Source organism: Anthonomus grandis, chromosome 2, assembly GCF_022605725.1.
Source record: "Anthonomus grandis grandis chromosome 2, icAntGran1.3, whole genome shotgun sequence".
Classification (NCBI taxonomy): Eukaryota; Metazoa; Arthropoda; class Insecta; order Coleoptera; family Curculionidae; genus Anthonomus; species Anthonomus grandis.
The window spans coordinates 18,447,980-18,461,903 of NC_065547.1; the positions used below are offsets into that span (position 1 = coordinate 18,447,980).

The 13,924-nt window shown below is 29.6% G+C and overlaps 1 protein-coding gene across 1 annotated transcript; it reads right to left on the reverse strand.

The window, feature by feature from the left end:
- Positions 1-332: 332 nt before the first annotated feature.
- LOC126750109 (craniofacial development protein 2-like) lies at positions 333-1,502 on the reverse strand. The gene has a single exon (XM_050459615.1). It carries the CDS (start codon positions 1,500-1,502, stop codon positions 333-335), a length of 1,170 nt encoding a protein of 389 aa, XP_050315572.1.
- Positions 1,503-13,924: the final 12,422 nt, after the last annotated feature.

A 13,924-nucleotide genomic window follows, 5' to 3' on the forward strand; every position in this document is an offset into this window, starting at 1 on the left:
AAAAACTGTTGTTCTAACAGGCCAGTAAAAATAAAACCCTGTTTGACAACTGAAAATAATAATAATACTAATAGACAGTTTATATTTCCTCATAAGATATTATACAGTGCTTTCATTTCAAAACGATCCTATAACTTTCTTAAAAAAAAAAAAAAAAAAAAACACGTTATACACACACACGTTGATGTATTTGGAGGCGTCCATCATTGTTACGTGTTTTAAGTACTTTCATGTTTTTGTTGTTTTCGATGGTCGTTGTTATCATTTCTGTGTTGTATTGCCTTAAATCTTCCCTTGTTTTCTTTTTTATCAATCTGTTAATTTCGTTGTATTCATGAAAGGGACTCATGAATCTCCAAGTTTCTTCTCTTCGCCATGAGTTTAGCCTCTAGTTTCCTTTTTTTTTTTTTAATTATTTTTCTTGGTAGTGGCACATATCTTTTTGGCTGTCGTTTTATGTTAGTACTTATTCTGTTTTCTAGGGCGTTTATATTTAAGCGGTTCGGTGCTTCTTTATTAGAAAATTTCTTGTTGAGTTCAGCTTGGAATTTTTGGCGGTTTTCCTGGATTGTTTTTGATGTGGGAAATGGTTGTATTTTGATTAGCTTATTTCGTTCACTCTTTACGTTTATTTCTGTTTTAGCTCTTACCAACTTGTGATTGCTACCAGTATCACAGCGATTTAGGACCGAAACGTCTTTTATAGTAAGCTTTTTATTGGTTAGTACGTAGTCGATCTCGTTTTTCGTATTTAAGTTCGGGCTTCTCCATGTCCAACATCTCTTTTCTGATTTTTTGAAGAAGGAATTCATACTTTCTTTTTGGAGATAATTGATCAGTCTTTCTCCTCGTTCGTTGGTACAACCCAGTCCGAATTTACCCACATATTGATTTCCATTTCCCGCTGGTACTCCTAGTTTAGCATTGAAATCGCCAATAATGTATTTGTAGTGTGATGTTTCTATTGTCAGCGCTTGTGAAATGTCATCGTAGAATCTCTCTATCTCATCATCGGGTGCAGAGCTTGTAGGGGCATATACTTGAATTATTTGGACGCTATATCTTTTCGATATCTTTAATACTATGTAAATGACTCTACTCGATATGGATTTCATCTTAGTAACTAGCCGCTTTATACTCTTATGAATCATTATCGCTGTTCCGCCAATGTGTGTATTTTCCTCTCTGTTGTTTCGATACAAAAGGTGGCCTGATTTCAGTGTGATACATTTTTCGTCCGGTAATCTGGTTTCGCATAGGCCCAATATGTTCCATTTAATATGGGATAGTTCCACCTCTAATTCTTCCAGATGTTCGGTTGATCTCATTGTTCGAATATTATAGGTGGTTGGGTGAAGTTTAAATTTGTTCTGTTTTAAGAGTGGAGGGGATGAATTTTTGCCTCCCCCAGAATCCTTGAGGCTGATCTTGTTACTGGTGTGAGATTTGTCATGCGATGATCGACCCACCTGGGGTACTATTTCGTTTGTTTTATAATCCATCATGGTTTACGGAGGTTTTTAGCCATAATCTTCCACGTGGGTTAAACGGTTTGGAAGATGGTGAATATCAGAAGCTCCTGACATGAAGAACAGACGCTGTTTGCAGCCGTCCGCTCTGGATCAGACGCTGCGTGGGAACTTTCTTAGCTTCACCTTCAGCACTTCGAGACCTTACCGGCATGGGTGGCCCTACGGGTACCTATGCTACCGCCGGCATTGCTCCCCTAGCTGTAGGTTACTGAGCCCTCTCACCGAAGACAAGGTGACAGTTCCCCCAGAGAGGGCGATGATGAGATCCCCGATGTAGATTTAGAAAAATCGCTAATTTTGTATTTATTAATTTTGGACACAATATTATAAGAAAATAACTTTTTAAAAATTTCTTTCTTATGTAAAGGTATAGACAAAAGGTCATGTCTGTGAATATTTATATTGTGAACGTCAGTACGATGTCTCAGCTTATTATAGAGATATGGTGGTGCTTTAAATTTCATTATTTTGTAAAAAAAAAACATATGGAGTGCAACTATCGGCGATTTAACATATTAAGCCATTTAAGATCAACTAATTTATGTGATACCCTTTCCCTAGGTCTAATTCCACAAATAAACCTTATGCACGAGTTCTATTTGGCTTTTTCAATTAGTGGTATATCGATAATAAATATAATTTGATTTCCTTTGCTATAGCTTTTAATTTCTAATATTTTTTTGAAAAGTATAAGATTTTCAGCTTGTCGAACAAAAGGCAATTTACTCTGTGTCAGGTATTTCAAAATTTGACTAATTTCTTTCAAAAGTTCATTTGATTCTATCATAGAATTGTGGAAAATATTTATTTTGGCAAACGTGGTGGCTATCTCTATCTTTCCAAAAATATCGTATACTGATTGAAACTGTGCAATTATTTGGGAAAGTAAACTTTCTGAAAATAGATAATTATAGCTACCTATGTACTGTCCTTCCATTGTACGGATAATATTTTTAATTTTATTTATTTTATCCTTTAAGATATTTTGATTCTTTGTTAGGTTTTTCACATTATTTTCAAATATTTGTATAGATGTGTCAAGTAATGAGATTTGATCTTTGACAATGGTCTTAATTTTTTGATTATTAGATCACATTTTAATTGCATTATCGTATTTTTTAGCATCATCTTGGTCTAAATTTCCGGTTATCGATTTTATTATAGAGCCAAAGGCATTTATTACTTTAGGGATTTAATTGACTTAATTGTACGATAATTCTGTTTTCTAATGAGAGCGCTAAATTATATGTATTTTGGAAACCTATTCTGTAAGTTACTGAAACATCTGTTTTATTTTCGAAAATCTCTTTTTTATCAAGATTATTTTTTATGGATATTTCTACACTGTTTCTATCTAATATATGTGAAATTATGTAGGATCCTATAAATTTATTATTCTTTTTATTTCTTGTTCAAGGGTTTTTCTTGAATACAATTTGTCCAGTATGGAAGATATCATTTGTATCTCCTTTCGTGTTGGATTTTGAAATGACATTTTCTTTATTTGTTTGTAAATTCTCTTTTACTTTTTCATAAACGTTTTTAAGTTTGTGTTTGTGATTTTCTGCATAATCACTAAAAAATTCTTCAGGAATATATCATTCTCTAGAATTAGTTCTAGTAGTAAAATGAATTTTAATTTTATGCAAAATTAGGATTTCTTTTATCGTATCATTATTAAATTCTTATCCATTGTCACTTATTAGTTTTTCTGGTATACCGCAATAAGAAAAATATTTAATTAGTGCATTCAACATAGTAATAGCATTTTTGCCGGGTATTTGAATTGCTTGCGCGAATTTTAAAAATGCGTCTACTAAATTCAAATAGATTTTATCGTCATAATAAAATACGTCCATTTGTACTATTTGGAAAGGTGTCTCTGTTAGTATGAGGGGTGCATATAGTAGTTTTCGTGCGTATTTGGCTGTTTGGCAAATATCTCAAGGATTAATTTATTTGGTTACAGTGTTTTTAATGCCTATCCAATAATAATTACGTTTTAGATATTCTAAGGTTTTGCTTATACCTCTATGGTTTACTTTTCCTTGGTGGTGGTTTTTCGTTAATATAATTTGTTTTTCCTTATTAATTATAGTATTAAATAACTTAATACACCTTAAGAGTTTTGTGCCATTTTCTGCAAAATGGTTTAGACAAACTTAATTAAATTTTTTGTGTCTGTGTGAAAATAAATACAATATGTTTTGTTTAAAATAGTGTAGTCTCTTAAAAACTCAATTATTAAATGTTCATTATTAGTTTGAGGAATATGAATTGTTAGAATTTTATGGTGTTCATAGTTGTCTTGGTTGACTTTTAATTTAGGATAAATTTGGGAAAAAACTAATATTTGATTTATTTTATTGTTGATCATTTCATCGAGTATTTTTATTCCGCTTTTGGTAGTTTCATTGATTGAAGAATGTTAGGTTTGTGAATCAGCTTGGTTTAATTCGTTATTTATTATTTGATTATCCGGTGGTCTTATCTGTATATCAGATAAAATTTTTATTCGTTTGTTTTCCGGGATTTGATGACTAGATGAGGGTTGATTTCTGTCGATATTTATATTTGTTGTACCTGGTAATTCATAAAGGGTAAAACTTTCTGCTATTCGTCGCAACTAATTTTTTCTTCTGAGGTTTCTGATTGATCTTCAAGGTTTCTTGGGTTGTTATTCATTGATTCATTTTCTATTGCATTAATTTGTATTCTAGAGAGAGCGTCAGCATTTTTGTTTAATTTACTTTTTTTATATACAATATCGTGATCAAATTCTTCTAGTTTTAATCGCCAGCGTATTAATTTTGAATTCGGTTCTTTTAACTTAGCTATCCATGCTAATGGTTGATGGTCAGTAAATTGTAAATTTTCGTCCGAATAAATATGGCCTAAATATTTACAAGCCCAAACGTTATTAGCGATAACTTTTTTTCAATAGTATATAAATGTATTTTGTCTCGCTTTCATTTAGAGTTCTCGATGCGTAAGTTATAGGTTTATCTGAGCCCACGGTTCCTTACGATAAGACGGCACCAATAGCGAAATTAGACTCATCTGTCGTCAATATAATTTTTTTTGTGAAATCAGGGTATTCGAGTAGAGGTGTGTTAATTTTTACAGATATTAAAGGCAGAAATAAAATGTTGGTCGTGTATTACTTTGGATTCTTTCTTTAAGCAATGCGTTAAAGGTTTTTTTTATGCGTGCGACATCTTTAATGAATTTACGATAATAGCCGACTAATCCTAGAAAGTTAGCTAAATCTAAGGTTGAAAAATATTGACTTTTTTCTAATTTGTTAAGTATATCTGTGATGTTTGGTAAGGGATATTTGTCGTCTATTGTTCTTTCGTTTAGTTTTTTATAGTCAATAACTAGTCTCCATTTTCGTTTTCCAGATGAGTTCATCTTTTTTTAGGTACGATCCAAATCGGACTAGATCATGGAGAAACTGAGTCTTGAATTATACCTTGTTCGAGCATTTTTTGTACTTGATTTCTTACTTCAGATTTGTGAACTTTGGGGTACGTTTAGTAAAACTTGGTGTTTCGTTTGTTAAGTTTATCTTATGTTGTACTTTGTTTGCAAAAGTTAAAGGAATCTGTTCGCAGTAAAATTTATCTCGAAATTCGTAACATAAATTTCTAATTGCTTGTTTTTCTTCTTGATTACAATGATCGACACGAATATTTTTTAGATAATTTTTTACTAAATTGTCATTAGTAATGTGTGATTTATCATCATATATCTGTTCATAATTGTCTATATTTTCCATTAAATTTAATTCATTGAGATTTAGTAACTCGATATTAAAGGGTTTTAAAATATTAATCGTTTTAGGGTTTTCGTTACTATTATTAATTACTGTTGTTATAAAGTAATTGTCATTTCGTACATTAGTACATAGAATTTAATATAATTGAAAATTGCTATGCCTTTTTCCTTATTAACGGATAATTTAACGATTTGTAGTGTTCTACTGGGTATTTTGATAGGGTATTTTATTTGATTTATATTTTCTTAGATATTAGATTTAAATTGGGTATTTTCTAGATCGTAGATAATAGGTATTTTTGTAAATGGTGTGTTAATTTGTTTAGTATTAATATCTAGAATTGCTTTTAGCTGATTAAGTTATGAGACCATACAATAAAATTGAAAATGTAAAACTTATGATTTTCTTTGACATTAAAAATTTAAAAAACTGGAATAAAAATTACTTTATTATGATGGGAAATCATGGGTGCAGTTTGGATTTAAAAGCCTTCATTAAAAATACATTTTTTAAAATATGTTTGTGCAATTTGTGTTGAGATTAAACTTTTGGTACTTCCTGTATCTATTAAAAATTTAGCGTTTATTTCGGGATAATTATATATGGTAAGTCTGCTGATGTGTTATTAAAAAGTATCATGTCATTTCCTTGTTGGTTGGGACCATAATAAAATTTGCTGAATCACTATTATTGTTTTGGGAATGTTGATGCGGATATGCGTGCATATATTCATTTTGTGTGGGTTGGTTAATATTCGGAATAATGCCATTTGATGATTCGGTATTATTTACATTATTGTCGGGTTGATTATAATATAGGTAGTCTTGATAAGTTTCTTAGAAATTTTCACTATAGTTATTATAGTGATAATCAAAATATTCATTATCATAATCATATTCATCGTAAACTTCTGTGTACCTCAATTGATTGGGTTTTTGTCTGGAATGGCCAGATGAAATGTCCATTGGTTCATGTAATTGTTGGACGTCGTTTTGATTTTGATTATTATTGAATCTATGGAGATTGTAAGCCTGATTAGAGCTAGGTTTATTAAAATAATTGGGTCTTTGCATAGAATTATATCAAGGAACATTGTTTCTCGAAAAGAAGGAGGATTGTCCAAAAACTGGTCTCTGACCAAAATTGTTTTGTGGGGCATTTTGCCTAAAAGTATTTTGATTGAAATTTGAAAAATAGGGTCAATTCTGGGAATAGTTGGGTCTAAAAATATTTTGTGGACAATTATTTTGTGGTTGATTTATTCTGGGATTGACATTATGGTTATTTGGAAAATTAATGGGTCTCGTATTTCCATCATATGAAAAGGGTATGACTGTTGGTGTCGGTCTAAAGTTATGAGTAATAACTTTTTGTTGACTATAAAGGAAGTTTTCTTCTTCATTTACGAGAGACATTGCTTTTTATAAATTTTTGGGGTTCGTAATTCCACTATTATTTTGTAAAGTTCCGGTTAGACCTCCAATGAAAGATTTTAAAGATAATTCGTTATAATTTTTCGTTCCTAATTGTTTATTTGCTGCTGTTAGATTTAAAATGTTTAACTTAGAAAATATTAAAGATCGCACATCTTGACAACGCATACCAAAATTATATTATTAATCTTATTTGGAGATAATGTGACTAAATCCTGAACTAAACAATCAAGATTTCTCTGATCACCAAAACTTAATTCTAGTGCATTTTTATATTTTCCCATGTTTCTAATTCGTTTAATCTAGAACCAATCAAAGTTAGAGCTCTACCAGTTAACTTTCCAATAATTGCCCTACATATAAAATTGCTATGAATTTCATCACCTTCTTTATAAAAATTATTAATTAAACTTGTACAATTGTTAATAAAAACAGGCAAAGTATGTGTGTTTCCATCAAAATTAGGAATAGTATCCACATATACGTTTGTATTATTGGTATTAGTACTATTTCTACTGGTACTAGTATTTGCAGTTTGTTCCAGATTAGCTTGACTTGTTGCCATGTTTCTTGAATTAAGCGCGGCTATAGTTTTATTTTGTAAATTTGGTAATTTATATTTTTTAACTATTTCTTGTAATAAGACGTCAGAATCGTCAGTATCAGACATTAAGACAAATCGTTTAAAATGGAAATTATGTTATAACAAAAAATTATTAAATTCAAAAATTATCATACTAAAATTAAAAATTCGCTTCTCAAACATAAACAAGCAAAATAATGTATATTAAAACAATTAAATAGTTCTTGTAAAATGACTTATAGTAATATGAAGCTTCGTATCATTTTTTTGGATTCATGCTTAACCTAGTGGTCCCTGGTCTTCCTAATCTATGCGTCCAATAGGAAAGAAGGGATTTTTTCGAAAACTAGAACACTAATCCCTGGCCTTCTTAGCTATGATGACTTCCGCGATGTTTGTCTTCCACCAACGCTGATAATAGCAAGTGCGGTTTCTGCTCTTCCCACAGAGATGCGTGTTCGATTTACCAAATTAACCGTAAAAACGGAAACTATTCGCGATTTTTGTCGAAGAGTTTCCACGGGAACTCGTGTGTAGGCGTAGTTCCCATAATGGTAGGATCTGCAGATGGTAGCATATAACTAGCTATCCGATTTTCTTAATAATGGTTATGTCCCAAACGCAAAAAGAATCATTTGGGTTATTTTGTTTAAGCTCTAACTACTATGTTTAAGTTAAATTGGAGTAAAATGTAACAGTAATAGAGTAAGATACTTGTATTTTTTTAAACACAATACATCGAGAAACTTTACAATTTATTTGGCATATCTCAAATGGTTATGTCCCAAACACATAAAGAATCATTTGGGATCTGTTGTATAAGCTCTAAATACAACATTTAAATTATATTCGAATACTAAGTAACAGTAAGACAGTTAGATTTGCGCATTTTGTTAAGACAATACATCTAGACTGAAAAAACTGTTGTTCCAACAAGCCAGTAAAAATAAAACCCCATTTGACAACCTGAGGTTTTAAACTCGGGCGCCGCGTTGTCGGCACTGGATGTGTAAAGTAAGTAATGGTTTTGTCCCAAACACAAAACGAGTCATTTGAGTTATCCTGTAAAAACTGTAAATACAAAATTAAAATTATATTCGAATACTAAGTAAGATATTCGTATGTTTTTAAACACAATACATCAAGAAATTTTACAATTTATTTGGCATATCCCAAATACATAATCATTCGGGATATATTCTATAGACTCTAAATACAACATTCAAATTATATTCAAATGCTAAGTAACAGTAAGATAGTGAGATATTCGTTTTTTTTTAAACATAATCATCAAGAAGTTTTAAAAATTATTTAACATATCCCAAATGAACTCTAAATATTAAATTAAAATCAAATCGTAACAATAGCTAAACAGTTTAGATATTCTATTTTCTTAATTATCGTTATGTCCCAAACACAAAAAATCATTTGGGTTATCCTGTATAAGCTCCAACCTTAATTTATATTAAATTCGAATAATAGGAAACAGTAATAGAGTTAGATCCTGTATAAGCTCTAAATACAAAATTCATATTATATTCGAATACTAAGTAACAGTAAGATAGTCAGATATTCGCATTTTATTAAAACACAATACATCTAGAAATTTTAAAATTTATTTAGCATATCCCAAATGGTTATGTCCCAAACACATAAAGAATCATTTTTGATATATTGTATAAGCTCTAAATACAAAATTCAAATTATATTCGAATACTAAGTAACAGTAAGATAGTCAGGTATTCGCATTTTATTAAAACACAATACATCTAGAAATTGAAAAATTTATTTAGCATATCCCAAATAAACTCTAATTATTAAAATAAAATAAAATCGTAACAATAGCTAAACGGTTTAGCTTTTCTATTTTCTTAATAATGGTTATGTCCCAAACGCAAAAAAGAATCATTTGGGTTATTTTTATAAGCTCTAACTACTATGTTTAAATTAAATTGGAGTAATATGTAACAGTAATAGAATAAGATACTTGTATTTTTTAAACACAATACATCAAGAAATTTTGCAATTTATTTGGCATATCCCAAATGGTTATGTCTCAAACACATAAAGTATCATTTAGGATATATTGTATAAGCTCTAAATACAATATTCAAATTATATTCGAATACTAAGTAACAGTAAGATAGTCAGATTCGCATTTTATTAAGACGCAATACATCTAAAAATTTTAAAATTTATTTAGCATATCCCAAATGAACTCTAAATATTAAAATAAAATCAAATCGTAACAATGGCTAAATGGTTTAAGTATACAAGTTAGATGCTTGTATTTTTTAAAACATATTACATCGAGAAATTTTACAAGTTATTTGGCATATCTCAAATAGTTATGTCCCGAACACAAAAAGAATAATTTGGTAAATACAAAATTCAATTTATATTCGAATACTAAGTGACAGTAAGATAGTCAGATATTCGCATTTTATTGAAACACAATACATTAAAAATTTTCAAATTTATTTAGAATATCCCAAATGAACTCTAAAATTAAATTAAAATCAAATCGTGACAATACCTAAACGGTTTAGCTATTTTCTTAACAATGGTTATGTCCAAAACGCAAAAAGAATTATATGGTGTAAAATATACAGCGCCGGCCCGAGGATATTTTGGCAATGGAGCGAGATCCAATTTTGGCGTCCCCTTTCAATCTCTAATATATTAAGTACCTATGTAAAATATATCGTCTAAGCAAAAAATAGAACATCTTTCTCATATATTCCTATTTATTTTCTTCCTATTTTTTTTTAGAGTTTTGATATTACTTAGGGTAAGAATAGGGACTTTATAATAATTAAAAGATGACAACTAGGGATTCAAAATACTTTTTTATTAACACAAAGTAACAACAAAACTTACAAATAATAACGTAACTTAATTTTAAGTGTAAAACTTTCTTCATTTTTGAGTAACATTTGAAGCTCTTTATCAATTCCAAAACACGTCTTTAATCTTATTGATGTTTCGAGACACGTGGTCAAAGCTAACTGGTGGTCGTCTGAGTTTTCATGTGCTCTTAGTACTGGAGATATGTGTGACCAATCATCAAAGTCAACGTTACTAAGTTTAGAAAGCTTAGACCCTGCAAATAGGTAGCAGCAAAAGCAATAAATCTTTTTTGTAGAGTTTGAGTATATCAACCATTTTCGATTATAAACTTCACCATTTGACATGACCCGTTGAAAGTAATCTTAGTAAAATAACGTCCCAGTTTACCGTTGTGTGGTCCTTGTAATATAATAAAGTCTATTATTTTTGATGAAAAAGGCAACGGCCATTGAGCGATATCTTCTGATATTTCTGTAGTTGGGGATGATTCGGTTGTTAGAATCTTGAAGATTTGGAACAATTTCAGAAATTGCTGGTATGGAGCTTTCTTTTGATTAGCTTAAACAAGATTTCTCCGATTTTAAGATATTTAGCAAGGTAATTAGCGCTTTTTTCTTCATCAGCTTCTCTCTGTTGTTTGCGCTTGAGATTTTGATACCCTGATAATTTTTTAGGCGGTTGCGTCATTTTAACTGACGTGTTTTTGAAGGTGGTAGACAATGGTACAGTGAAAACATCTTGTCGGACTTGCATTGTCTTATTTATTTAATGTAACACGATTTGTAACACGGTGTTACATTAAATAAATAAGACAATGCAAGTCCGACAAGATGTTTTCATTTTAACTGACGATAACTAAAAAAAATAAAAATAAAATCAAGCTTTTGAACATTTCATAAATGACAGTAATTCTGTAGGGTCATTTTAGAATTTTAAAATGTCGTTCGTTAAAAAGTTAAATGGTAAATCTTGAATGGCAAAGGGTGTATAAATAAAAAATATACCAAAAAACTACGCAAATTTTAAAAAATGCATACATGGTACTGGTGAAATTTGAACAATAAATTTTATTAAAAAAAAGTGTTTCTATGTATATCCGTTATGTATCTATTAAATTTTAATAAATTATTAATTATCTAAAGCTATTTAGATAGATCTATTTATCCTAACAATAATCAATAAAATAAATCACAAAACCACAAAATCCACAAAAAACAAAGTCGGGCGATAAAATAAGGTAATTAATTAAAAGAGTGTACTTACAATCAGAAACACTAAACTTCTGCTCTAATTAATGACACAAAAAGACCAAAAACTACGTGCGCAATCCAATCTCTGTTTTGCCATTATGCAATAAATTTAACGGAATTACCGGCGTGTGCGGAGCGGACCTGCTAGATGCTTAAAGCGGCGGCATGCGGGGTGGGTTTATCTAGGATTGGTCGAAATTCAGGATTCAAAAGGCGGCTACGAACATTATTGCCGATACAAAACTTGCATAAAACATATATTCTTTTTTAATCATGGGGTGTGAAAATTTTAAAGTTTTTGACAGCTGTTTCCATGTTTTTTTTATATAAAATTTATCGGCAATGAAAAAATGGGATTTTTCTGAAAAAAAAAACGATTTTTTTTGGGAAAAAAGGTTTTGAAAAAAAATTATATATATTTTTTTTTGAGAGTTCGGCGCCCCGCCTGATCCGGCGCCTGGAGCGGCCGCTCAGTTCGCCTTATAGTAGGGCCCGGCCCTGAAAATATATAAGCTCAAAATATGAAATTTAAATTAAATTCAAATATTAGGTAAAAGCAATAGGTTTCAATACTCGAATTTTTTTTACACAAAACATTAAAAAAATTTTAATTATTTAGCATATACCAAATGAACTTAATAAATTAAATTGAAATCAAATAGCAACAATTGCTAAACTATTTAGTTATTCTATTTTCTTAAGCCTGATTATGTCCAAATTGTAAAAAGAAATATTTAGGGTATTCTACATAAGCCCGTAATATTAAATTTAAATTACATTTAAATAATAGGTAACAGAAAACTAAAAACAGCTAAACGGTTTAGTTATCGTATTTTCTTTACACTGATCTTAACGCAAAAAAAATTATATGGGGTATAATATACAGGGTGTCCCGGTTCATGTGGGAAATCTTGGGGGTTCAAGGTATCCAAATTTATTTTTTTAGACTTTAAAATACAGGGTGTTAAAAATATACGCATTAAAGTGTACAACCTAGTCTGCCCCTGGTAAAGTAAACAAGGTAAATATATTTTAAAGATGTAATTTTAAGAGGTCCCTAATAGTGTTCATCACCTAAAATTTTTATTAAATTCTACCAGGTAGTTTAAAAGAAATTTATGAAAAACCAATTTTCAGCAGCGTCCTTTAGGAGGCTGTATCTTCGTAAAGAAGGCCTGTAGGAATTTTTTTATAGAAGCGTTCGGTATTATTTTTCGATGTTCTACCTGGATCCGAGAGATTTCCCACATGAACCGGGACACCAATATACACTGTATAAGCTCCAATTATTCAATTTAAATTAAATTCGAGTAATAGGTAAAAGCAATAGTGTTAGATACTTGAATTTTTTTTTAACACAATATATAAAAGAAATTTAAAAATTATTTAGCATGTACCAAATGAACTCTAAAAATTAAATTAAATTCAAATGTCAACAAAACCTAAGCGGTTTAGTTATCGTATTTTCTTAACAATGATTATGTCCAAGACGCAAAAAGTGGCATATATGGTATCATATATAAGCTTAAAATAATAAATTTAAAATAAATTCGGACAATAGGTAAAAGCAATAGTGTTATACACTCAAACTTTTTTTAACAAAATATATAAAAAATATTAAAAAAATATTTAGTATGTACCAAATGAACTCTAAAAATTAAATTTAAATCAAATCGGTTCAATGGCTATACAGTTTAGTTATCGTATTTTCTCAACACTGATTATGTCCCAAGCCAAAATGAAGTATATATGGTATCCCATATAGGCTGCAAATATTAAATTTAAATTAAATTCGAATAATAGGTAAAAGCAATAGATTTCGATCTCGAACTTTTTTTTTAAGCACAATACATTAAAAAATTTTATAATTTATTTAGCATATACCATATAATGAGCTCTATAAACCAAATGGCAACAATTGCTAAACGGTTTAGATATCGTATTTTCTTAACACTGATTGTGTCCAAAACGCAAAAAGAATTATATAAGGTATAGTATATGTATAAGCTCCAAATATTAAATTTAAATTAAATTTAAATAATAGGTAAAAACAATAGTGTTAGGTACTCGAATTTTGTTTAAGGATGACTTTAAAAAATTATTTAGCACATACCAAACGAACTCTATAAATTAAATTGAAATCCAATTGATTCAAGAGCTAAATGGTTTATTTATTGTATTTTCTCAACACTAATTATGTCCAAAACGCAAAAAGAATTATATGGGGTATAATATATAAGCTCCAAAATTAAATTTAAATTAAATTAAAAGAATAAGTAAAAGCAATAGTATCTCGAATTTTTTTTAAACACAATATTCAAAAAAATTTTAAAAATTATTTAGCATATACCAAATAAACTCTAAAAATTTAATTTAAATCCAATCGGATCAACGGCTAAACGCTTTACTTATCGTATGTTCTTAACACTGATTATGTCCTAAACGCAAAAAAAAGCATATATGGTAATTTAATATAAATATTAAATTTATATTAA

What these genes read in the sequence shown, in the direction of transcription:
- LOC126750109 (XM_050459615.1), bottom strand. Translation starts at nt 1,502, where the DNA reads ATGGATTATAAAACAAACGAAATAGTACCCCAGGTGGGTCGATCATCG.